The sequence below is a fragment of the Cavia porcellus genome, unplaced genomic scaffold (assembly GCF_034190915.1).
Source record: "Cavia porcellus strain 051 isolate PalLab524CR breed Dunkin Hartley unplaced genomic scaffold, mCavPor4.1 scaffold_4, whole genome shotgun sequence".
In the NCBI taxonomy this organism is placed as follows: Eukaryota; Metazoa; Chordata; class Mammalia; order Rodentia; family Caviidae; genus Cavia; species Cavia porcellus.
The window spans coordinates 71,998,800-72,025,626 of NW_026947487.1; the positions used below are offsets into that span (position 1 = coordinate 71,998,800).

Below are 26,827 nucleotides of genomic sequence, written 5' to 3' on the forward strand. Positions count from 1 at the left end.
TTTCTCTTTGACTTTGATGTTAGTGTCACACCTGTCCTCCACGCAGCTGGCTTTTGCAGTCTTGGAGCTTGGATGTACTTTAGGTAATCATAAATGTCATAAGGAGTTACAAGTGAATAGTCATCCAGAATGCTACACACTGTTTAAGTTGGCAACAGTAGAAAGAATCAAAGTGTCTTTGGTCATAATGTAACAGTGGTAAAATGGGCACTTAGGATGTGCAGGGCCCAAAGTTCTGCAGTCAGTTCCTAGCACCACATAAAAAACAAGCAGGAATGAATATGTCTAAAGTACTCTAAAAATCCATAGAAACAGAAGGAGAATAATGGTTGGGAGGGATAAATGGTAATTGTTATGTAATGGACATACAGTTTTAGTTTTTAAAAGAAAAGTTACTGAAGAGCCTTGGTACAACACTGGAAGTATACTTCTATTAAAACTATACATTTAAAGGTGATGAAGGTATAAATTTGTTACCTCATTTTTATCAAATTAAAAAAGATAGAACATATGAAAACATGAATTTCCAGCTTTTCTTGAGACTTGGAAAATCTGCCAATACAAATTGTCTTCCCAGATGGCACCAGCTGGCTGGAGTTCAGTACTGGCCTTTCAGATGAGGCTTATTGTGGCCACCATCCCCAAAACAGACCAGTGTAGTCCTGGCATGAAGGAGAAAGTCATTGCTTATTATTGACTTCTCACAGCAAGCCTACTTTAGGCATTTTATGTCAGTTGCCTAGTTCTGTTGGCCACTTCTGATTTTAGGGCTGTTGACAGGAAAATGTTACACACTCCTTCCTAGATTCACCATATGTTAGCTCTACTGTTCAAGGGACTGCAGACGCCTGCCTGCCACCCTGGCATGCTCAGGACTCTGCAGTCTGCTCAGTTTGATTGCACACTGGCTTTTATATATATATATATATATATATATATATATATATATATATATATATGCTTGTCTCTTTGGAATCCCTGCTTAGTGGCATGGATGTAAATTTGAGTTATGTCAGAAAGCAGAGTAACTTGGTTACTGCAGCTAATGAAGCTATGTGCAGGAGAAACATCTGAGGTGAGACTTTTGCCACATTAGCAGATTCATCACCAGTAATAGGGTGATGTTTTTCTTTGCAGGTTTTTTGAAGATCAGCAAGGCATTTAAATAGACTTATTTAATTAAACAGGCAAGATTGTGCTCTTTTGTCAAATAATAGATGATGGGTACTGCATGCAAAGTTGTGTCTTTTTCTATAGAAACATTTAAAATTGGCACAGTATTTTAGTAAGGCTTTGTTTACTCTGAAGAAGCAAAGTAGTTTGCACTATGCATAAGGTGTTTTTACTGGGGTAGTATGGGCAGTTTTAACAGGAGGGCTACCAAGGAAGTTGGCTATCACTGAATTTAGAAGTTATAAAAAGGCAAGCTTTTTGTTTTAGCCAACAGTTTTCTTTGAATGATAAAATGTTCAGTGTTGAAGTAAGCCTATGAATTATATAGGCCAAGTGTTTTATTTCTAAGTTAGGAAATGGAGGCCCAGAGAAGTTAAACAAGTTTTTTACAAGTTAGGTGCAAAAGCCAGTTCTTCTATTCATTCTGTAACTGAAAACAATAGTTTGCTAAAATTTCTTTTTGACTCTAACAAAGAAATTGCTCATGTTAAAATCTAGATTTAATCTAGATGATTCTGGTCTCCAAGTGGAGGTACCTGATGAGCAGATTTATCTTCTTTTTTTTTTTTTGTCTTTTTCTTTTTTATCGGTACCGGGGATCGAACTCACGACTGCCTGCTTGCAAGGCAGGCGCTTATGCCGCTGAGCTAAATCCCCAGCCCCGCAGATTTATCTTCTTTTTTGGGTTCTTTTCTCTTAACATTGAATAAGCTATGTAGAAAATTAATGTATATCCTTTTGTGATTTCTGTGCAATTTTTTCTATTGTATTGGGCGTGAGGCAATTAGAAATCAAAGTTCAAATTGCTTGATGTCTTGGATTTTTGCTTAAAATGCTACATCATTCCATATAGACTTTTTAATTTCAACTATTTTAAAATAAAAACGCTGCTAGTTTTTTGGTATGTTGAATTTTTTTTTTTTAAAGCTGGCTGCAGCTGAGGCATTACAGGGTCTAGTGTGGTGCGTGTGCTTCGATTAAGAAGAGTGGGATGTGATTCTTAACTCTTCTCTGCTTGCTGTAGCCTCAGATAAGTTCTCTCATTTCCGAAGGCCTTCCAGCTGTGGATTTGAGCTACAACACTATTGTGAGGATTAAATGGGAGAGTGCATGGGAGGATCTTAGCAGAGTGCGCAGCCGGGGGAATAATGAGCCCTCAGTAACCATTTTCCATTAAGCAGTTCTGCAGCATCTAATGTATGTCACACTCCTGAGTGAGTCACTTGGCCTAGAGACAACACCTGGAAATGGTTCCACCTTTTCTGAGTGTTGGATTCAGTGCAGAGGCTGCAATGAAAAGAGATTACAGTAGGATATGCCTGAGTTTTGCTCGTTTTAAGAATAGCTTCTAGTAGTTTGCTTCATTTAATAATCTGCCATCATCTTTTTTTTCAAAATCAAACAGCAGCACATGGAGTGAGCGTCTTTGCAGGCTCCTGTAGAGGGCAGCACGAGGGAAGCGTTCAGTCATGCATAGGAGTCCTGCAGAACCAGCCACTTGAGGGAGCAAGCTGGCCTTCTCATGTGTGTTGGAGGGGCAGTATTCCTGCTTGGGGGCCTGTGTAGTGCGTGTGTGAGACAACACAGACCCAGAGCAGAGGGGTCTGCATTTCCTCCTCAGCATTGCAGGTGTTCATACAAATGTCTCCTGCCTGCCACAGCCCATTTTAGAAAATATTTAATTGGTATTTTTTAAAAAAGGTATTTCTAGTTATTTGGTTTTGTACAATTCTTTGCTTCCATTTTATATTCTGTAAAAGGTGAATTTCGGTCACAGTGCAACCCTGTTTGAATCAGGCACCTTTGAAGTGTGGCTCACCAATACTTCCTTAGTTCTAAGTGTGTGGGACCCATGGCGGAGGCTGTTGTGTGGATATCCCATGATAGAGCCTTTCAAGAAAAGCACACTTTCCTGATCAGTCTGAATGCATCTTTCTAGACTAGAAACAACAATAGTGGCAGAAAAATTACCGAAACTTATTTCGTATGATACAGGAATGCCAGTATTAGAAGCGGTATCTAAAATACTCAACATACAAAATAAAACCCAGCATATTATATTTCAAATACAGAACTCAGCTTTATAAAAATTTATGAGTCCAGCATGGTGCCATACACTTACAACCTCAGCTACTTGGGAGACTGAGGCAGGGGAATCTGATGTTTGAGACCAGCTTGGGAAATTTAGCAAGACTCTGTTTCAGAAAGGAAAAAGGGCTTTTGATTGATATAACTCAATGGTAGACCATCCCTGGGTTTAATCTTTAACACTGAGGAAAACAGACCAATACAAACAAAATATATAGCTGTGTCTAGTTCTGCACCTGCTTTTCACTGAGTCCTCAGTCCTCCTTGACCTTCCTGAGGGCTGGCACCTTGGTTTTCTAAGGCTTCATTATCTGTCTCGGTGGCTGCCCCATGGTTTTCAGGCCAACTATGGGGAACATGTCTCTTGACTCCTCACCAAGGCCACTGAGATTTCTTTCTATCCAAATTACTCATCCAGAGGATGATAGTGCTGGGCTGTTAGCTTCTGGGGTGTGGGGAAGTCAGCTGAGGAGACTGGAAGCTACAGAAGGTGGATGTCAGAGGGTAGGGGGAGAGAGCACAGTATGCAAAGAGCTCAGAGTTACAGAGGAAGCTCCTGCTGTTGACTGAAGAGTCATAGGACACCATCCAGAATACGAGTGCTTTAAAGTGCTGGGCACTAGGACACTGCCATGCTACCACTGTTTTTTTAGCCACCATTCTTGATACTCAGCAAGGGGTCATTGCCTGATGCTCATAGAAGCAAAAAAGCATGAGTTTTGTTGTCAGAGACACAGAAGCTGTGAGCTTGAATCTTCCCAGTTCTCTTGGTAGTGGGAATCTGTAGGAGGGGAGCTGGGGAGAAGCAGCTTATTGATTGGGTGGGAAGAAGGAAACTTCCAGGGCTCTTATGCAGACGATCATGCCTCTTTCACAGGTCAAAATTTCTTTTCTAGGGGAGTTGTTTTTGGCATGGAAGATTTTTAGCTTGTGGTGTCAAATGTCCTTGACTGGATGAGCCAGCTGCTTTTTGCCTGTCTATTCTGGAACATCTGGTTTCAAACTGTCCTTGAGTGGGTTCTAGAAAAACAATAGAAATAGTTTATTATTTAAGGAATATATATGTGGATATGTCCAGGTGTTAATGAATTTTATTATCACTTTTTACATTCAAAGTGTTCAGCTTGTTTCCTTCCTTGCTTTATTTATTTATTTTTATTTTAAGGAGAATAAGTAAAACCAAGCAAAATAAGACAGTAAAGCCAATCAAAATGAACAAGTGTAAGTGGCACAGGATTTTCAAACAATACAAAATCAACAGTGGTTACCATAATGCCTCTTATTGTCTTTAAAATTGTTGCAGATACCTTCTGGCATCATAAAAATCAAACAAAAAAGAACAGAATAGAGCCAATAAAAACAAAACAATGAATGCAATAAGGGACTTTAAAACAAGACAATAGTAAATCCAAAATGGGTACCATAATACATCTTATCTTTGAAATAGCTGCCCATGCCATCGGATATAACAAAATCAGACAAAACAAACAGAATAAAACCCAACCCAACAAAATGATGAAAATGCTACAGAACTTCAAAACAAGATAATAGGGAATTAACAATGACTGCCATCCTCAGCAGCAGCTCTCCCCTAGATGCCACACTGCATACCACTATCCTCTGACTAGATAAATTAGACCACTGGCCCTAGACCTACAAGGTCAGTGAAATAGCAAACACTATAAGCATCAAATTCATTTCGCCACAACAGCTGTCATCGCAGCGTGTGTTTCTGTGGACAGCTGGTCACTTACAGTGATGGGGGTGGAGGGGTGCTCTTTTTTTTTTTTTTTCACTTTAAAGGGGGTAAAATTAAACACAATAAAACAGAACAAAATAGGACATAAGAAAGCAATGTAAGAGATACAAATTTCAAAGCTAGATGACCTGAGATCGTCACTATCATATTGTCTCTTGTTTTCTTCCAAATAGTTGTCCATGTCTTTGCATTTAGAGAATTCATACAAAACAACATAGCATAAAACTGATCCGAACAGAATGAGGAAGGCATTTTAGGTCTTCAAAACCAGACAACAGGGAAGTCACTAATGGCTGTCATAGAATCTCTCCTTCTCTTCAAAATAGCTGTCCATACTTTTATGTATATTGAAGTTCAACAAACAAAATAGGCTAAAATAACACCATTCGTTAGAACAAAGCAAAACAGGGATAAAAGTATTTGCCTTCAAAGAGGTGGTAAAAGGAAATCATCCCTATTTGCTACATTACCTATGGTCAGTCTCTCAAGGGATGTCTAGATCACTGGCTCCCACTTGCTAATGGAGGTGGGGGTGGGCTGTGTGTGTGTGATGTTTGATTCTCAGCCCGCATGTGTTGCTTGGTTTCCCAGCGCTCCAGGTCTCAGCATGGCGCAGTTACACACTAGAGGCTCTGGTCCTGGGCTGAGGTTGCCTGCCATGCTCACAGCTGCTCACCAGGGCGGGAAGGGGTTGCTTGGTTTCCTGGAGCTCCAGGTTCCGGCATGGCACAGGTGGCTTCCATTCTGGGCTGCCACAGCCTGTCACACTCACAGTGGCTCACCAGGGTGGGAGTGGTTGTTTCAAACTGTTTCTTTCTAATGAATTGACCATTTCACTGCCCAAGTTCTGAAATGGCCAGCAGACCATAGAAAGATATATCTTTAGGCTCCTGCTTGAAACCCACAGCATCAGGAAGCTGCCGGTCTTGATTCAGGGCCAAGGGTGGCTCTTCTTATTTCCCAGCCTGTGCACCAGAAGGGGCTGGGGTCTGACTGTCTTCCCAGCAGCCCATGCGCAGCACTGATTGACAGGGAGAGCTTGCTTCTTGGTGACTTCTTGTTATCTTCCCCTGCTGACTGTAAACATATATTTCAAGTGCTTTCTTTTCTCTTGTGAGTAAACAAACAATGCTTAAACAAATCTGTGAGGAAAACATTCTAAATGTCAATACTAGTGTTAGCAGCTAGAATAGTAGCTGTCTCATGTAAAGTGGAAAGAATGCATAGACTAGTAACAGTTAAATCAAAGTGAAGATTTATTATAGAAAAATACAGCAAACTGCCTTGTAGCAGAGTGAGTTATAACGTTAAGCAGAGTAGAGCTGGCATGGTGGTGATGTCTGTAACGCCAGTCCTGTAGGAGGCTGAGATAGGAAAATTGCTAGTGCTAACCCAAATCCAGGCAAATTAGTGACTTAGGGAGACCCTATCTCAAAATATGAACAGGGCAGGGAATGTTGCTCAGTGTGAAGACCCTAGGTTCAGTCACCAGTATTACGCACCTGTGGGTGAACATACACACACACTCCAACCAAAGTAGGCAGGCTCTCTGGGCCAAGTAGCTCAGTTTGGCCAAGCAGGCTGCTCCATAGATAGAGTGAACAGCACCAGGAAAAAGACAGTAAAGCTGACTGCTCCATGGACAGAGCAGCCTCAGCAAAGGTATCGTTTTATTTTCATGGAGTGTCCCTGGAATGTTGTTACGCACTTTATAGGAAGGTTGAGGTCTCCCGCACTGGGTAGCGTTTGCTGTGTGGATGTGTTTGCAAGTCTAGGGTCAGTTCTTGGTCAGATCAGTCTCCATCATGGCTTGCACTGGGCTCATCCTTTTTGCCCACCCATCCCACTTTCTTTTCTTGAGGATGACGGCAGCTTTCTAGTTTTCTTAACAGCCTGATTTGCCTTCCCACACTGCCTGCTCTTTTATGCTCAGGCTTCTACTTTAAAGTCCTGCCACCTGCCTGCCCCCAGTTTTCTGCTCATTTTTTGAGAATGCTCTTATCTTTTGTAGGTACCTAGACTAGAAGAAAACTTAACTTTGAAGGAATTTAGATTCTTAAATTCAGAGTAATTAGATATGGAGGTATGAGACTAGCAGAAAACTGAATTTTACCTAGTGCTATGGTATAGTATGATAATTGTTGTCTTGAAGTGATTTCATTCTTAAACTCAGACTAACTAGGTTTGTAGGCGTAGGAATGAGCCAAATTCGCCTGGATTGTATAGGCATGCTTTCTGGTCTAACTAGACTGGACTTGTCTCTCTAAAGATTATTTCTCCATCTCAAGAAACATTGCAGAATCCCCTAAAGGAATCTAGTTCTTAAGGTTGTACAGGGTGGATTTTAATTAAAATTATCTTTAAGTGATTTTATGTAAATATGCATAAATATAAAAGGAAGCGTATATTTTTTATTCATAGTATTTAATTATAAAACCAAATCAAATTTACAAATAAAACATGAGCAAAACCAATAAAATGTATCTTAGCTTCACAGACTTAATGTGATGAGCAAACCTGCAATCTGAAACTAAATCCCATTTGCCTTGTGTGTGGGAACCTCCAGCTATCAACTCAGAGCTCTTACATTCCAAGTTCACTGCCTGTCTCCCTGGGTGACTCAGCTCTCTTTCTTCCTTTCATCTGCTCTAAGCTTCATTCATGCAACAAGCCAGAACTGCGTTGGCCTTCTCCATGGTAAAACTGCATATACCTGGCAAGGCTGCTTTCCTCTTTTCTCATTACCCCTGAACGAGTCAGGGTTCATATGGTTCCAGTACAATCATTGTAGTAAATGTAAATCTTGTGGTTATATACTATTCTGAAGAGCTTACTCAGATTGTGTTTTTATTTTGTTCACAAGATCATTTTAAAAGCCATAGAGTATTCTCAAGTTTCTGAGAATAAATTCATGGTTTTTTGTTTGAGAAATATTCCTGTAGATCACCATGATCTATTTGGTTGATTTTTTTTTTTTTTGGATTCTATTAAATTAATGATGTTTGTTACATAACTTAAACACATTTTCAGAAGAGATTTCCTTTTCTTCTTGTGCCATACATGAAAGATATACTTTTTCATGGCTGATCCCAGTTCTTTTCTCAGAAATTTATTGGTAGATTCAAGCATCGATGGGGTGTTTTCATTGGCAACTATTGGCCTGAATGCTGAGTCAGAGGCAGCGTACCAGATATCCTTCTGTGTACTTGGTTCCTCCTAAGTGTGTATGAAGTAGCATGAAGCATGGATAACCCAGAAAATTAACTTTAATTACAAATAGAGTATCCTAAAACTGAAACCCAGGTGCTCCAAAATCTGACACTTTCAGTGTTGAGATAATGTCACAGGTGGGAGATTTTACACCTTGAAATTTTGTAGCAAATCTCCATCAGCTCTGTGGAGAAAGTATGTAATTTCCTGTTTAGATTTGGGTCTTATCTCCAGAATTTTTCATTATATACATGTGCAAGTGTTTCAGAATCTGAAAAAATCCGTAACATCTTTGGTTCCAGGTATTTTAGATAAGGAGTACTCACCATTTTACCCCAATAACATTAACTTATTAAGTCCAGGTTGTTTAGCTTCTATTTTGAATTAGGTTTCTTGTAAAGAGAATTCTGTTAATGCTGTGAATTACGAGATTAGTGAATTGTCTTTAAAGTTTAAAAAAAAATTTTTTTTAAATCCCTCCCCGCCCAGTCTACGCTCTCAAATTAGAACCTAGTCAGCTACTTAAGTGATGTTAGCTTCATGGCTGAATAGTCAGATGCTCTAAATATATTGTTTATATTTTACATTTTGGGAGTTAAAAATTTAGGTTTTTCAGTTGAACTAAGACTTTTTCTTTTTCTTTATACAGAAGGCTAGACCATCTATAATACAGGTAAATGATAATTTTTAAATTTACTTACCTATTTTCCAACAGTACTCTTTGTAGAATACGGTAATACTGCCAATAATTTATTTTATGCTAGGATGCTGTAACACTTTGTTCCTACCCTTTCATCTTTGATGCCCAAGCCAAGACCAAAATGTTACAGACGGATGCTGAACTACAGATGCAGGTATAAAAATACTCTCTTTTTGCTGTGTTTTTGCATTCTTAGACACTCAGTTATAATTTTGCCTGGCAGGAGACAAGGTATCTTAGTGAATTTCATTATAACTCCTAGAACTTCTAAATTTTTTAAGTAGTATAATACATACATGTAAATGAACATTTATGTAGGCTGGGAGTAGCAAATATTTTTGGTAATGGTCTTATAGTTAATATTTCAAGCTTTGTGGACACTGTGATCTGTCCTTAAAATAAGAAATGATTATACATAAATGAGTAAGTAGTAGTATTTGAATAAATTTTATGTACATCAAAATTTGAATTTTATACAGTTTTCAGTTGGGAAATAGTCTTCATTTGCTTCTACCACTTAAACATGTAAAACTCACAGTTACCTCAGAAACTGTTTAAAAGCTGGATATGGTGGTTTATGCCAGTAATTCTAGAAACTTGGAAGGCTGAGGTGGGAGAAGCATACTTTTCAGAAGCCAAACTGGGCAATTCAGGTGGCCTACATCACTTTCCTGAATATGAGCATAAATGTTATGATTCATAAATTGTTTCAGTTAATCTGTGTTTCAGAGATCAGATGAAAAGATGTGTGTAAACTTAAGTAATTTGAAAATTAAAAAGAGTAGGCCAGAAATACAGTTCAATGGTAGAGCGCTTGCCTACTATGGGCTCATCCGCAGTACACACGTACTCGCCCTGCAAGGCAGGCAGCATGATAGATTTGATACATGGGGCCAGAGTTTGCCGAACCTGGATGTAAAGAGAGATAATTAAATGGATCTTTATCATCTTAATTGAATGGAAAGATCGATTACAGCAAGCCTACAGAGGCACTTTTGAATTAGCAATCTAAATCTATCAATTTCTACTATTGGTAGATACATATACTTCCATTCAGCAGTCTCTTTCTATATCTGCCTTTTTGTGTCTCTCTAGTTCTGGCTCTGTATTTTTGTTTTCACAAATGTACCCATGGTATTGACAATTCAAAGGTCTTCCAGAGAAATGGATACTTTTCACAAAGTGAACACCTTTTTAACAAGTTTTTGTTAGGTTTTCTTATCTGCCATTTTGAAAATCATGGTTTTTATTTCAAGTACATTTTTATTTTGGACTTAATCAGCTAGTCAGAATCATTTTTCTGGATCTGGCTATAGAATCATAAACTGTTCTCAGTCTTTTGGAGACCAGATTAAAAGATCTGTGCTGTGAAGGACATGTAACTTGAAAACCTTAAGGGGTAAAAGGGCAGATTGAAAGTGAGTGCAGTCAGCCCCGTGTGGTTCCCAGGCTGCTCCTCTGTCCTCCAGGGTACTTTGAGTAACTGTGCTGTGGCTGTGCCATTCCAGGTAGCAGTCAATGGAGCCAACCTGCAGAATGTTTTCATGCTTCTCACCTTGGAGCCTCTGCTGGCCAGAAGCCCCTTCCTCGTCCTTCACGTTCGCAGGAGCAACCTTGTTGGAGATGCGCTAAGAGAGCTGAGCATTCATTCTGACATTGATTTGAAAAAGCCTCTCAAAGTGAGCTTCTTCATTGTATACTTCTAAATGCCTTTGGAGGTTTTCATTAAACAGTGCAGGCAGCAAAGATCTTATTAAAATTGTGAAATACAGCATTCATAATTTCTGTCATGTATTTTATAAGAATCACTTTCTTTTGTAAAATCACTGAGCATCTCAGGGCAGCATCACATGAAAGATAAAAGTGCTAGTGGATTATCTGAGGGATCACAGGCCCTTCTGTGACTTCCTCTGATGTCGTTGGTATACCTTCTTTAGCCCCACCAAAATAAGCAAACAACCAGAAGTGAAGCTTTACCTGGGTGTAGGTCTTGAACTATTGTGTAGGAAGTTTTTTGGATGTCAGAGATTTTTAAGAAGAAAGTGGGTAAAATAAGAGAATAAAAAAGTTAAGAGATTGCCAGTGAGGCTGTCAGTCTGTTAGGAAATGCAGTTTAGCAACCTGAAATTATTAAAATACTGTCTCTTCCCATAGACCACAAGTTTGTATTAGTACTTCCTGTACCTCGGGCTTGGTGGCATGCTTGGTACACAGTAGGGGTTCTAGAAATATTTAGTAAATTATTTGAAGTTGTTTAAAGTTGTACATTTTTTATATCTTTATTTCCATTCCTTTTGTAAATACTGGTTTCAGAAATAGGTAGGAAATTGAATGATTATTTTCATAATGTTGTTAGTCCTTTCTAAAATTTCTAATAAGTAGCGTGAGCCTCACTAGTCTGTGTGGTTATTCTTTCAAAAAGTTTTGAGTTATATTTTTAATATTCCTTTTCTTTTTGCCACTGTTTTCAGTCAGTAATTGAGATAGGGCTGTGCATGCATTGTAGCGTGTCTGAATTATATCTTCTGCTGGTGTCTGTGTAACTGAAGTCTTAATATCTATCTTGCTTTAGACAACCAGGAACATAGCCTTAAAGAAGTTTTCTCTAGTGTCTTTACCATGGCCTGGGTTAGGCATTACCTGTAAAATGGGGATAATAATGGTAACCCCTGTGCTTAGGCTGCTGTGGAGGATTAAGTTAACAGGCTTTTAAGTGTTAACATATGGTAAACTCAGTGTCATTGGTTGGTTTGCTCTAGATGTTACTCTTAATGACCACGGTGGGTCCAGCCTGCCTTGTTTGCACCACTGGCAGAGTCTGTGTCTCTGTCTACTTAAGTGCCTTCCATGCTTCTATGACTGGAAGAGCTCTGTCATTTCTTCAAGAGAGCTCCCATTTTCAAGTACATCATTTTTTTTACTCTGTGTCAAAGCCTTTACCTCTGTTGTATACTTTATTCTTTGAAAGTTAAATGTATTCTTTTAATCCTTTTATATTTACCTTACTTCTCTTAAATAGGTGGTAAATTCTCTGTAGATATATGGTAACTTCTGATCTCCTTTGTATCCCCTGGAATATCTAGTAAAAGTTATATACATCTATAAGTATCTTGTTAAACATTTATGCAGTCAGCAAAATCAATAATAAACCTTGTAGTTTTCATTGTATCAGTGTATATGCTGTGTTAGGTCTTTTCTCCTTTGTTTTGGCTTTAGAAAAGGGTCTTCAAAACAGGATAAAATTTAGCCATGTTCAGTGGCATACATGTATAATTTCAGTTTCCTGGGAGGCTGAGGAAGGAATGTGGCCTGAATAACTAAATGAGACCCTTTTCAAAATATCAGAGTTAAACAGGGCTGAGGATATGGTTCAGTGGTAGAATACTGGCTTAGCTCATGTAAGTTCCTGAGTTTCGTCCGTAGTGCAGCCCCCGCAAGTTTAGAGTTTCCGGAAATATTAATTCTGTTTTCATACTGTGATTTAAAGGTAATTTTCGATGGGGAAGAAGCAGTGGATGCTGGTGGTGTCACAAAGGAATTCTTTCTTTTACTGTTAAAAGAACTTCTGAATCCCATCTATGGAATGTTTACCTACTATCAGGATTCAAATCTCTTGTGGTTTTCAGATACAGTAAGTTAGTCATTTTACAATTTACAAATGGATTGAATTAAACCTCCTTTTGTTGTTAGATCAATCTCCTGATTTCTAGCTTTGCAAAGGAGAGTATATCAGAGGTCATTTAAAATGTCTAAGCAATAAAGTGAAGACTGGTCTTCATTTTGTACCTGTTGTCAAGATCTCATAGTGAATTTTATCAGGCTTGTGCTATTTCTAGTAGGTGTGATCCAGGTCTTAAAATCTACAAAAAGTAAAAGTAACATCATGGTGATAAAGAAATTGATTTTATAACATATGGAAAGTCAGTAGTCAAACACATCTTGGCATATATACTTAATTTTTAAAAATTAAAAGACTGTTTTTTCTTCTATATTCATTCAGCTTACAACTTAAGTCTTTTTTCCCCCCTATAAGTTTTTTCTCTACATTAAAAAAAAAGGCAAGGCATGATGGCACATATCTATAATCCCAACACTCTGGAGGCTGAGGCAGGATGATTTTTGTGAGTTTGAGGCAAGCCTGGGCTACAAAGTGAGTTCAAGGCCAGCCTGAGGCATAGTGCAATCATGTCTCAAAAATAAAAGTAGTCAGCAGCCTCCTGTGGTTATTTACATTTTAAATTAAACTATATTGATCCAGTTATTCAGTTGTTTTAGCCACATTTCAGGTGCTCAGGAGACATGTGTAACTAGTGGCTACCACATGGGGCAGCACAGAACAGATTATGTCTGTCATTGCAGAAAGTTCTGTGGTCAGCCCCGTCGGCTGTTCCTATTGTCATCACTGGAAGGCCATAAATGATTGCATGGGTCCACTTACATCTTTTGGGGAATAAGAGTATTTTTGTCAGGGATGTTTCTCTGCCTCAGGAGGTCACCATATGCATGTGATTTTTAATGTGTTATTCTGGAAATATTTTGAGATGAATGGTACATTGCTTTGAGTGCTGCAAACACTGCATTTCTTTAACACATTTATATGTATCCTAAACAGTGTTTTGTGGAGCATAACTGGTTTCATTTGATCGGCATCACTTGTGGACTGGCAATCTACAATTCCACTGTGGTTGATCTCCACTTCCCGTTGGCTCTCTACAAGAAGTTACTGAATGTAAAACCTGGCTTGGAAGATTTAAAGGAACTGTCACCCACTGAAGGAAGGTATAAAGCTTAAAAGATACACAGATGGGTGTGGGTGACTGTTCTGATTGTCTCTGGCTTTGGGATTTAAGGCTGAAAATACCATATGCACAACTTTGGCTTTATTGAATCCTTGGAGACTTCGTTGTATGTGCTTTGTTTTAAAACATAGCCACACAACTGATTACTTGAAGCACTGTCTGTGTCCCTGTAAAGACACAGGGCAAAAAAAGGGAAAGAAAAGTCGTATCTGCCCAGGAATACAGCGCATTCTCTGCTTTCTTTATCCTCAACAAAACATAAAAGGTTTGAGACTTGTCATAGTCCAGAGATTACAAGGCCAGAGAATATTGAAAAGAAACAAAAAGTTTCTTGATAGATAGTCCACATACCTTACAATGCACCTTTGTAAAGCACACAATTTCATGACTTTAGTGTATTCCCATAGTTGTATGAGGTGGTGGTGATAACCAGTCTCTTCTAGAATATTGTTATCATTCTTTAAAATGCTATACTTTGGCAACCCTTTATTATTAACCCATAGTCTCCTACCTTCTCCAGCCCTAGACAATCACTAACCTAGTTTCTATGAACTTGCCTATTCCATGTGAATGGAAACATATAATATGTTGTCTGTGTGTCTGGTGGCTTTAGCTTAGCATTTTTTTAAAGATTCGTCAATGTTGTAGCATTCATCAGTATTTAATTTTTTAAGTTGCCAAATAATACTCCCTTATACATATACAGCATTTTATTTGTCCATCAATATTTGATTTTTTTTCATTTTTGATCTATTATGAATAATGCTATGACCACTTTTGTACAAGTGTTTTTGTAGACATAAGTTTTCAGTACTCTTGGTACATAACTAGGAGTGAAATTGGTGGTTTATATGATAATTGTATATTTAGTCTTTTGAGGAACTGCCAGACTATTTTCCGAAGTAGTAAAGTCATGTTTTATGTAATTCTCTTTCTGGCTCTTCAAATTTCTTTTATGCTTGAGTTTCTCAGATTAGTGAAGTACATAAAAAGGCAGCTTCAGCAGAAGGAATATCCTCTTTATAGAGAGAAGTGGAAGAATAGTCCCTGTAGTACCTTCTAGTAATGAGACCTTCACACCTCTGGTGTGGGATACCAGTAGCGAGAAACTGCGTAGCACTGGAAGGGTGGGAGCACCAAGAGAGGAAGAGAAAATTTAGAAGGACTGTTAAAAAATGGCAAAGAAGAACAAGGTAGTATTAATGTGTTAGTTACTGAAAGTGAAGTCTAGACAGTGACAAAAGTTTGTGCTGTAGACTTTGCAGTTAGGTTGAGAATTATATATTTTAAGTAATGATGTTGGCTGGTTAACTGACCGCAGATTCAGGTTCCATGCTAGGCATTTTCATCTTGGCAACTCTTGATGGAATTGTAATACTGGAACTCACTAAAGAGGAATGTGTGAATCAGGTCTAGTTACAAACATGGATTATCTTAAGAGCTGGGATATGATCTTGTTAACATAAACACATTCTTCTTTTAAGAGTGATTTACCATTCGTTAGTGTAACAGATAGTTATTGTAATCCCAAATATTGTGTACAGTCACTTAAGTATTGTAATCCTCTTTCTAGTTTTCCTCACAATCCAAAAAGTTATATTTGTAATCCCATTGAGATGTTATTGGAATCCCAGCAAGTTAATTCCAATCTACCACCTCCAATGCAACCCACAGCAAGAGTAAAAACACCAAGACACATTCCAAATGAAGGGTGGCCAAGGGGCCCTAAATCCAATCCCTGTGAGGATGTGCAGACAAAGGCCCTGATCCTAAGCCTCTCCCAGAATTTATTATCTTGTGAAGGAGGGGAGTGGCTCAGGGATGAGTAACAGTGAGGATGTTGGGGATTACATGAGTAACTTGAGCTAGCTAACCAGGTAAGGAGAAAAGCATCTCTGCAAAATGCAGAGATAAAGATACGCAGAAGGGTCAATTTGTATAATTCAGCACATTCAATACAAAGGTAGCAACTGAATTGTTTTAGGAGACTGTTGCTTTGGTTTTTGATATATAAACTCTTGTGCCCTGGGTAGTCATAGCCTCTTTACCTTGAGACTCATACCCAGTTGACATTCCCAGAGCTGTTTGGCCCTAACATCCCGCTATGTTCATATCTTTTACAGAGAACACTATGAGAGGAAACAGGAGACTGTCTGTGGGCTTTAGAGATTATATACCAGTACCTTGACCAGCCTTATTTGCTTATTTGCTTAGAGCCAATTGAAGAGAGAAGGAAATACCAAAGCCAGCTCTCTACATATCAGTATAAGAAAATAAGTCTCCATATAATCAAAGTTGCAGCAATTGTTTGCATTCAAGGGAAATCACTGGAGTTGTCTGCCATATAGATAGTGAGGTATCTATCATACAGAGTCTTCTCATTATTAAGCAAACTACTAAATGGTATTTAAGATTTTGCACGATTACCTATATTGGAGACAAAAATTGTGTTAGAACTTTGAAGGAGTCTTTTCCACTTTATGTAGGTTTTGCAAATTTAGGTATGTAAAAGTGAATTACCATGTTACTGTGTATAATCTCTTCATTTACTGAAACTTCCTCACTTGGATTTTGTTCACTTGGATTTGTGAAACACAAAATTTCTTTGAATAACTATGTATGTGATGGTGACCCATTGTGACTTTTTTTTCTTTTGTTTTTTGTGATCCTGGAGATTGAATCCAGGGTTTTGGGCATGCTAGACAAGCATGCTACCTGAGCCATATTCTCATCCTTTTCCAAAGTTTTGTTTTGAGACAAGGTCTCAAAGGTGGCGTGGCTGGGCTCAAATTTCTGATCCTTCTCCTTAAAGCCTTCCTCATAGCTGGGATTATAGGTGTGTTCCACCATCATACATTTTGATCCAGCTGTTTGGAAGGCTTAGGTTGCCCATCACCATATTTCAGATGGCCATGATTATGAAGCTGGTGCTCACAGTTACCAACCAGCTTACTATTTGGATATTTCACTTTTTGACCTATTTTTTAATGAATATGATTTTTCTGTGTTTCTTATACTTGTATAACTTTTTTGCATCCTTGAGTGTTCATAATTGCAAAAATATGTGTATTATTTGCCTATTGTATAAAGTGGTCTATGAAGGACTGTTAATATTTTTATGCTTCTCAAGTCCCTTTTAAACAGTGTAAATAAATATTTTTTAAGGACTTTTTTTTTTTTTTCAGTGCTAGGGATTGAAGCCAGAGTCCTCTGTATGCTAGGCAAGTGCTTCTCTGCTGAACTACATCCATGCTCTAAAGAATTTTTAAAATTACTTTTCCAAAAATTACAACTTTTGGAATTTTGGACATTAGAGATTTTGACCTTTCAGGATTTCAACATTCATGATTATGTTTAGGATTCTGTCTTTTGGGATTATAGCCCAAACATGCAATTAAGATTCCTATGTGGATGAAGTAATTTTGTGGCTTTTTTAAATGCTGGAAAGATTATCTTAGTAATATGAGTGAAGCCTGTCTGCAGTACCATATTCTCTTGTGTATGTGTACAATAATACAGTACCAGGCTTAAGAAAACAAAATGGTGTCAGATATTAAATTCTTCTGAGTTTCCCTGTATATCTATTATGATTTGTCGATAGGAAAGAAAAAACAGTACAGTCTACTCACAATTCTGTTTAGGAAATAGGTACATGATTTGTCAGTCTCAATTTATGTTTGTTCTAGAATCTTATGTTTTAGTTTTTCCTTGCAAATGATTCAGACAGTAACTGCAATGGAAGCACTAGTGAGTGCCATGTTTGATTTGTCCCTTTTCCTTTTATGTCATTTTATGATTAGGAGTCTTCAAGAACTTTTAGATTATCCTGGAGAAGACGTCGAGGAGACTTTCTGCCTCAACTTCACGGTAAGAATCTCCATACTGATTACTGTGATGATCTGTCATCTTTCTTACACGTCGTAATTACATTAGTTCTTCACTAAGAACTAATAAGAACTTAGTAAAGAATATTAGTTCTTCACTAAGTCAAGCAACAAAGGGATTTCTGTGAATTATTTTACTTGTAATACCTTGAGTGTTATAGGAGCTGAATAAAAGTGTTGAATGAATGATTATACAATTAAGAAAATTACCTAAGCATTAATTTTCTTCACTCCTAACATGCACAAAGTATTTCCTTTTGAGAATTTATGTCATTTTTTTCTTGACTGCATTCATTGGCAACTCCCTACCTTAAAATATGGTGCTGGTATTTTCTGACTCTGATTCTTGCTCTCCAAATTTTCTAAGTATATTTACTCCTAAAACCTCTAGAAAGGTCAATATAAACAAAGTTCAAACTTCTTATGTTCTTCCTTAAATGTAGATCTGCCGAGAAAGCTATGGCATAATCGAACAGAAGAAGCTGATTCCTGGTGGAGACAAGGTGACCGTGTGCAGAGATAACAGGTTAGTTGTGACTATGCACTGTGGCAGATGGGGATGTTGCAGTTTTCTTCAGTTTTAACTTTTAAGCCTGGGATCGAAATGACATTTTAACCCCTCTGCAGAAGAGGGAAGTGTTATAGAGCAAGAATTTGCAACTTATAATGAATTCTTAATATTGGAGCAAGTGCCATATCTACTTAGCTATACATCTTACTGGCCTTAAGTGTGGGTCAGTCACACACACTGTTTGCTGTCACTTTGCTCATCTGTGAAACAGAGAAAAATGCTACAAAAAAATAGGTATTAACTAAGTGAACGTTGAAAAAAATAGGTATTAAAAAATAGGTATTAACTAAGTGAATGTTGCTGGGTGTAGTAGTGCACACCTGTAATCCTAGTGCTCGGGAGGCTAAGGCAGGAGGATCACTGCAAGTTTGAGGCCAGTCTGGGCCTCATAGTGAGTTCATAGCCAGCCTATATTACACAGTGAGACCCTGTCTCAAAAAAATACCCTCCTCCCCAAATGTTATAAAAGTATGTATACATCAAAGGAAAAACCAACTTAAACTCAGATTTAGTTTCTCTTACTCTACTTTTACAACCTCAGTTAAGGTGTGAGAATTTTTTCCCTACTACTAACCAGGCAACTAATTTGTGTCAGGTAACTGCTAGGTATCTTCTAATTCAGTTTGATTTAGACATGCCTACCCAAAATAGGGGTGCCTGGCATTTCCTTTGAGTCATCTTCTAGAGGCCTCCACATGGACAGCGCATGAAAGTTCCCTGAACTCTGTCCTTCGGGTTTTTATGGAGATAGATGCTAATATACATCAGTGAAACCTAACAAAGCTCATGGGTTCAGATTCTTCTCAATCTCTCTGCAGCATTCCTTCCTCCCTCTTTGGACAGGATTCCTGAAATGGGGCCTCATTATCCACTGTCAGATAAGGGAAGTCAGGGAAAGGCATTGGAGGTTAGAGTTTTTGTGATGCCCTGAGGAGGGAGGTATAGCCAAAATCTGTAGATAAAACTCCCAAGTGTGTGAGTATGTGTGTGTGTGCATGTGCGTGTGTACGTGTGTACGTGCATGCTTGAGAGAGAGAGTGTCACAGGATGCTTGCTTCTCTTTTATTGCTGTAGAATTTGTAATATAGGCTTTGAATTAATTTGTTGTCTCTGCTTCATAAAAAAATCAGGTACATCTAATTTTTCAGGATAGGTCATAATGTGAGTTTTCTGTTTAGAGGAGGAAGGTACTTGATTTTTTTTTTTTGCTTTTGTATTAAACTATGGTAATCTGCCTGTACATTAATTTACTTTACAAACATTGAATACCTGCTGTGTGTTAAGCGTTTTGCCAGGTATAGGAGATAAAAAAACTTCTGACCTTGAGGAGCTTGCGATGTGTTGAGAATTGTGTGTATGAGTGATTGCCATTGGTTATTGTGTGTATGATAGGAATTACAGGCAAAGTGCCCCATACTGCAGATGAGAGGCTGGATAGTTTTTATTAATTTATTTATTTAAAAGAATGTAAGGGTGAGGAACATTTCAGGCACAGGGAGTAATTTGAATCAGGACTCAAAGGGTTACAGATGATGGAGGCTGTTCAGCATTTGTAAGCTGGGGACTAGTGCATGGGTGAGGGTGGTGCCATAGTGTTAGAGAGAGGTTATCAGAGCCTCTCAGTGTCAGTTTCATAAAGATTAACTTTGGTGGCCTTATAGAAACAGACCAGGTACACAGGGACCCAGGCTGATGGAGTAGCTCAAGAAAAGAATGGTTGGGCTGGGCAGAGTGGCACACACATATAATCCCAGCACTTGAGAGGCTGAAGCAGGAGGATTGCTGCAAGTTTGAGGCTAGCTTAAGCTACAAAGTAAGTTCAAGACTAGCCTGAAAACCCTGTCTCAAAAAGACAAAAACAAAACAAAAAAAAAGTAGGGCTGGAATGATGGTGGTAGAATACAAAGTTGGGTATGTAGTGAGCAGGCACAATTGTGTGATGGTGTGAATGATACAAGCAAGGCAAATATTGATAGTATTGCTAAGGCTTCTAATTTGGACAGTTGAGTACCAGGAAAGAATATAAAGTAAGTTTGAGAGGGAAAAGTTCCATTTGAAATATTTTGCTTTTGACATGTATGTGATTCCCAGGATATTATATTTAGAGCAGAAAGTTTACACGTGTCTTGTAAAAGGAGAAGAAAGGAGTCTTATAAGAGTGTTCTGTTTAGTTACTTGTGGCAACCTCAATCACCATTGAATTCAAGGTCACTTAGAAGAACCACAAAGACAGAAGTGGTGAAACAAAAGAAATAAAAAACAAGGACTAGGAATATATACATCCTTAGAGGTGGTATATAATTAAAATAAAATGCAGACCCTTGAGATGAGGACTTAAGCATCAGTAATAGGCTAGAGGTGAAGCTTTTTGGCTTAAAGAAAGAGCAGCTTCACAGGCAGATGAACAAAGGCTTCTCCAGTTGGGAGGGCTGGGAGGTAGGGAGGCTGGACAGAGGAGCGCAGGGTCTCAGTTACTCTGGAGGAAGTTTGTTAGCATGCTGGAGAATTACTATTCAATCTCGAACTCACTCTGGGCTTTAATTGGTTTCTTTCTGTAAATCATTGCAAAGAGCAGAGATCTATGAAATTCATCTTTTCCTGGTGATCTGCTTTGGTTTATTTCCATTCCCTCTTGAAAACAGAAATGATAAAAAAAGCTACCAGACGTTTTTCTGTCTTTTAACAGTTTTAGAAACATCTAGAAGGCTAGTACACATTGATGGTCTCTTGCTTGGGGATCAAAAATATTTCAGCTTTCTAAGTTCTCAGATCTTGAAGTATTTAGAGCATAATGTTGTACTTAACGTTTCTGATTTTGGAGCATTTGAACTTCAGGTTTCCAGACTAGGGATGCTGAACTTGTATGATGTAATAAAATATTGGGAAGAGACTGGTTTGTGGACTTAATGCCTTATCTGAACTTGCTGCCACCAGTGTATCCCCAACAACAGGGCCAGGAGGGCCTGGGAGGAAAGATCACAGCTGGTGCTAAGGTGGGGATGGGTGGTGTCTTATTTTGTCCATTCTCTGGGTTCTATCTCTTCTGGAATCACATCAGAAAGAGTGGACCTGAGGAGTTAAACCAGTGCCATTCTACTTGTCAGGCAGGTTCTCTGCACTGGTTGCTTCCAACAGCTGCACATAAGGACTTGGAAGAATGAGAAAAGCATGGACTAGAGCAGGAGCCTAAATTCAGTAACTTTGACCAGGTTGACCTGTATGATGATGTCCCAATGACAACCTCATGGCCTTCAGATGACGAGCATTGCACTGAGCCTTCTCTTACTTAGCTGTCTCCTCCTGGCATCCATCATTTGCATGTCACTTCTTACTCCATTACCTCTTCATCTGACCATACCTCCCCCTGGGGCCATCCCACTGGCCTTCACCAGATCCAGCCTTCTTCCCTGTACCAGATGTTACAGTGGGACCTCCTCCACCTGTGTACATGAAGATCTGTCCCCACTACTGCAGCTGAGATTTGAGCCCTCTGTCCTCTACAGTGAGTGAAGCCAGATATGAAGAGATCATGAAGTGGAAAGAGCAGTTTCCAGCAGTGCTGTTTCCAAAGTGGTGTCTGGAGCCAGAGCAAGGAAATACAGAGATACGATTATGACACTGCTCATAGCCATTGCAGTTTTCAGAGTCACATGGTCATCAACAGTGAGTGTTGCGTGACTTCATCTTGTGACTCTTTTAAGGACTGTGTCCATGACATCAATGCTGAATCCTACAGTGTGGGTGCCAGCAGGGGAACTCCTCTGGGAAAGGATATAGGTCTAGAGAGGGGTCACCCTACGAGTCTCAGCATAGCAGCGGGAAGCACCAGGATCTGCTTTATAGTAAAGATTGGCATGATGATTATTTCCAAGACAGGAATGGAGAGTGTGATACTCCCCATGAGAAAGAAGTCGGAGTGGAAGCAAGCGTTGTTTTAATGGACTTGTGTCTTCACCTTGATCAGGACTAAAGGAGGGAGGCTGCTCTACCTGTTTCCCTTCGCCCCAACCCGACACCCAGGGGATATACTCTACCCTGCAGGTTTGAAGATGACTTGTCATCCCTCCCAGTTCTACATCTCTTGGCAGGGAAAAAAAATTGTGACTTTCTGTGACTGGGAAGGTGGCTTACAGGAAGAAGGCTACATATCCAGGCCTCAATCTCCATAAAGAATGGTCCTCTATCCCAGAAAGCATATGCATGGCTGATTCTCCAACAGCAGCACACTGGTTAATGTTGGTGGGAAAACTTCCTTCCCAAAGAAAGGGGACCCTCCATGTAGGATGCAGTGAATGGCTGGGTGTGCCAAAAGCTAGTCCTCAGCACTAGCTCTGATGAAGCCAAGACAATCCAAACTCCTTGCTTCTTTAACTCCTTACTCTTTTCCCCACACCTTTGAGAAGGAAGGTGAACACGGGAGAGAACACGGGAAGAGCTACTTCTGTGCTTGATTTTCCTTCTTACATATTGATGGCTTATGTTCCTGATCCCCATGAGGGCTGAACTCTTTGGCCTCCCTAGCACCCAGCTCTTTGGTGAACCTACCCTCCTAAGGTTGAGTTAGACTGGCAGAGCCCCTTTCTGCAGTCCGCTGCTTTGTGCTTGGTTGCCTCTTGCAATGACCAGGTATTCCTTGTAGGTCTTCCTTTTCTCTGGGGCTTTTCTGGATGCACATGGCACCTTTCCCATGATACGGTTGCTTCCTTGTTTTGAAGGAGGTTGCTGCATCCCCCAAGTACACTCTTTTGCTTACCATGGGATATCCCAGTAGTAGTAGGCAAGTGATGTCACAGACTGGTGTCTCTCCACCGTGCCGACTCACTGGCTCTGCTTCCCTGCCTGGAGGTACTTTTTGCCTCTACTAAGCAGCAAGGAAGGACTGGAACCTGACTTGAATGACCTCTGCCCTGTGTTCTAAGGACCAGCACTTTCCACACAAACAGATGGAATTGCTTGGTCTGTAGCACCTACATTGATGTGGTAGTGCTGAAGCAGGCAATGGCAACAGGGTCCTGCAGTCCCCAGAGAAGAGGCACTTCTGTGTGCATCCACAGTGCACATGACACTGATTGAGGGAAGACATGTGGCCTTTGAGGCACGGGGACGTGGAAACCCTTCTGGCTCAGTGGAGAAGCTAAATTGAAACGAACCATTTCTCTGCTCCCCACAAACTTTTTATGTACACCTCAGTCACTGCGGAGGCCCCTGCTGTTGGAGAGGCACATTCTCCCCTTGGGACAGAGGCTACAGGTGGTATCTTTTATTTCCATCTCCTAGCCCTTGCTCTACCTCCACGTCATTGGCACACTGCCCGACAGGCCTTGTGTTAGTGATGTGCTTGTCCTAGACAGCAGCTCCAGGTGTCTTTCTCAGATGTAAAGAAAACCACTTCAGTATCTGTTTCAGGAAAAACAATATATTGGACATCAGAAAAGCTGTTTACTCAGAATTGTTTTCTCCCTGTTTGTTCTCAGTGGCACAGTTTTTAGTTTCACTCCTTGATAGCTAAAGGAAAAGAATGCCAGCCCTCAAATAGGCAAGTCCCTGTTCTCTGTTGTTCTGTCTTTTTTTTTTTTTTTTTTTTTTGGTACCAAGAATTGAACTCACAACCTCGCACTTGCCTGGCAGGTGCTTATGCTACTGAGCTAAATCCCAGCCCCAGTGCTCTGTCTTTCTGACAGGTTGAAATTGTACAATAAATTTGATGACACTGTAAGTTTTAAAAAATATATAAAAGGGCTAGGGATATATGTAGCTCAGAGACACAGCACCTGCCTGGCAAACTCAATGTCCTGAGTTTGATTCCTGGTATCCAAAGGAAAAAAAATCCATAAAAGATAAAATATTTACCAGACCTTTATCTATATGACATTGGTTATTTTATTAACAGTGAAGAATTCATTTTTAGGGCTTACTGAGAGCGAGCTTGTTATTTCATACAGTGTGAAAATGTCTTTAGAATTGGAAAATTTGTGGCGTATGATAGCATAGATGGGATGTGTTGGGTTAGATGTTTTCTCTGTGCTTCTCATTTTGTTGACTTTCCTCAGTGCTGAAATGTAATACTCAGCACTCAGGTTTATCTTGGCTCAATTTATATAGGGGTTTCAGTACACAGTCTAGTGGTCCCAAGGCAGGAGAGTATGGCAGAGGGTCACCGCAGAGGAATTGTTCAGGTCATGGAGTCCTGGAAGTGGAGTGTGAAGCGAGAGGGCAGGCCTGGCAACACACCCTTAGCGGCTTCACCTCCAGCGACCATTTCTTCCCACCAGACCCTACCTTCTAAGCATCAGTCAGTGTTAATGCACCATAATCCAGTCACCTCCTAAGCCCTGTGATCACAGGAAGCTCTACTGGGACCTGTAGATGTAAACTGTAAGAGTACGCACGTAGATACATATCATTGGCGTTTCGCTCAATGATGAAACACACACACACAGTGGCGGGCCCCTAAAAGTACAATGGAGCTGAAACATTCTGATCCCTTTGAGATGTTACAACCCTTATAATGTGGTACAACACACTATTCACATGATTCAATGATGCTGGTGTTAACAAGCCCACTGTGCTGCTGTGCATTGATAAATAATGGCAGATATCATTATAGAGCCTAATCCTTGATAAACCAGTATGCTATGAGATTATACATTTAGTATGCTTATCAGTATTATTTTAAAGTGAATTCCTGTAAAATGTAAAATGATATGCCATGTTATATATTCAGCAGCCTCAAGGATTTCATGTTTATTTTTTCTTCATTGCATCAGTTAAGACATCAAATGAGTGCCTGTTTAGCCTTGTATAAGAACATGCTATGATATTCACACCAGGATGAAATCACAGTGCATTTTGTAGTTCATAGCTTGTCATTAAGCAATGAGTGGCCATGAAGTCCTAAGTCTCTGAAAGGATGTCTAACTTTTACATCAGGTTTCAGAAGAGATACTGTGTCATTTGTTAGAAGGTAATAGTGGGATGCACCAGCACCCCAAGGAAGTGGATTTTTCAGAATGTGAGTCATTGCAATATTGTGGATTTAGTGTACTTGCTAGAGAAGAATGATTCATCGGCAGAGGTAATTTATGAAGTAGTGTAGCAGAGGCAGTTTTCAGGACTTTAATTCTTTTTTTATAACTTTATTATTTCTCTTAGCTCACTTTTTGTGTCTGTCTTCATAGTGTGCTCACTGTCTTTTTATTCAACAGATATTTCTTTGAATCAGCAGTTGAATTGACTCACAATTTGCAAGACAAACTGTTGTAGGAATACTGAAATGTAATATATTTTATTTAGGGTAATAAAATATCCTCATATACAGCCATAAGTAGAATGGGACATATATATAGGAGAGGACAGAGCTGGGAAAGCCCTAGGTTTGGAAGCCTGCCAAGTGGAAAAGAAATAAGAGGGTGGAGCATTTAAGGTGCTCTAAGTGGTAGATCAACCAGAGTTGTTTCCTCAGGCATAGAACAGCGAGTAGGAGACAGATGATGGACAGGGCCATTGCTGGGAAGAAGCTTTCTTTGGATAATCAACATTAGCTTACTTGGGTGATCAGATTGTAAAAGACTTTGAAAACTAGAAAAGGTAAGTTTCATCAGCAGGTCATAAGAAGCCCCTGGTGGTCTGTAAGCAAAGGAGTTCAGGATAGAAGTGTGTGTGTGTGGCACGCTTTGCTTCTTCATTTTCTTTTTTCCTTCTCTAGTGTTTGTGTCTGTTGCTGCCATGCACGTGCTCATGACATGGCTAACCCCGCGAGTGCACCTTAGAATCAGTGATCTCTAGTCTGGCAAGGAGAGCATGTGTTCGTTTAAAAGGTGCGCAGGTTGTTTTTTTCTTGCCTTTCAGTGATTTGGCTCTTTTTCATTTGATGCTTCTCCTATAAAACTCCTACTATAAGGATATCCTGATGGTACTCAGCTGTGTAAAAGAAAGTCAATCCATAAATTAAAAAAGTGCAAGAGGGTCAGGTTATAGAAGGAAAAGCAGCCCCCACTCACAGAGACACAGTTTCTGTCATTGCCTTGGAAAGTACACAGAATGGGTAGAATAGGAAAAGGTGGGAGAGATCTTGCTTTCTGAACTCTAAAGTACCCAGCCTGATTTTAACCTTTATTGTTCTGAAGCTGTGACAAAATCAAGCACAAAAGGTAAATACTTAATCTTATGGTTCCAGTCATTTAGGAAGTAACAAGGGCCATGGGACTAGGGCCACAAACTGTGGGTCCAAAACTAAGTGCAGGAGCCTACATTATTGTTGTATTTGTAGTATAAAACTGCATTTTTTGGATACTGTGGGTTTCTAAGCAAGAGTTTTAAACGTTTTCAAGTTTTTGTACCATAAAGAGAGCAGTTATGTTACATATTGCTAGGCAAAAGAGGGAGCCCCATATGCTGTGCTTGAGATTAAAGACTGACCCAGCTTCTGTGGTTGGTGGAAATTTAGGTCCTGGCTTCTCAGGGACACATCACTCATTGAGCACACAGTGAACTTGTCTGCAGTGAACTTGTCAAGAACTGCTTACGTGTCCATGACCCAGTGACAAGTGAAGGCACAGTTCCTGTTTTAGCCTTCTGTAACAGAGTACTGTGGGCTAGTTGGCTTGGAAACAACAGAAATGTATTTCTTATGGTTCTGGGGAC

At 39.5% G+C, this 26,827-nt stretch overlaps 1 protein-coding gene and 1 non-coding gene across 7 annotated transcripts in view; one reads left to right on the top strand and one right to left on the bottom strand.

Moving 5' to 3' along the window:
- Herc3 (HECT and RLD domain containing E3 ubiquitin protein ligase 3) overlaps window positions 1-26,827 on the top strand; it is a 136,360-nt gene that overhangs the window by 86,705 nt on the left and 22,828 nt on the right. For all 6 annotated transcript variants that reach the window (XM_063247266.1, XM_063247268.1, XM_063247269.1 and 3 more), the window contains 7 exons: window positions 8,880-8,903; window positions 8,995-9,084; window positions 10,439-10,609; window positions 12,418-12,561; window positions 13,543-13,709; window positions 17,530-17,596; window positions 18,057-18,139. In XM_063247266.1, the coding sequence (XP_063103336.1) occupies window positions 8,880-8,903; window positions 8,995-9,084; window positions 10,439-10,609; window positions 12,418-12,561; window positions 13,543-13,709; window positions 17,530-17,596; window positions 18,057-18,139 (746 nt within the window). The remainder of the gene's footprint in view (window positions 1-8,879; window positions 8,904-8,994; window positions 9,085-10,438; window positions 10,610-12,417; window positions 12,562-13,542; window positions 13,710-17,529; window positions 17,597-18,056; window positions 18,140-26,827) is intronic.
- Window positions 5,825-5,961, bottom strand: LOC111756076 (small nucleolar RNA SNORA2/SNORA34 family). The gene has a single exon (XR_002790573.1). It is a non-coding gene; the product is annotated as a small nucleolar RNA SNORA2/SNORA34 family (small nucleolar RNA).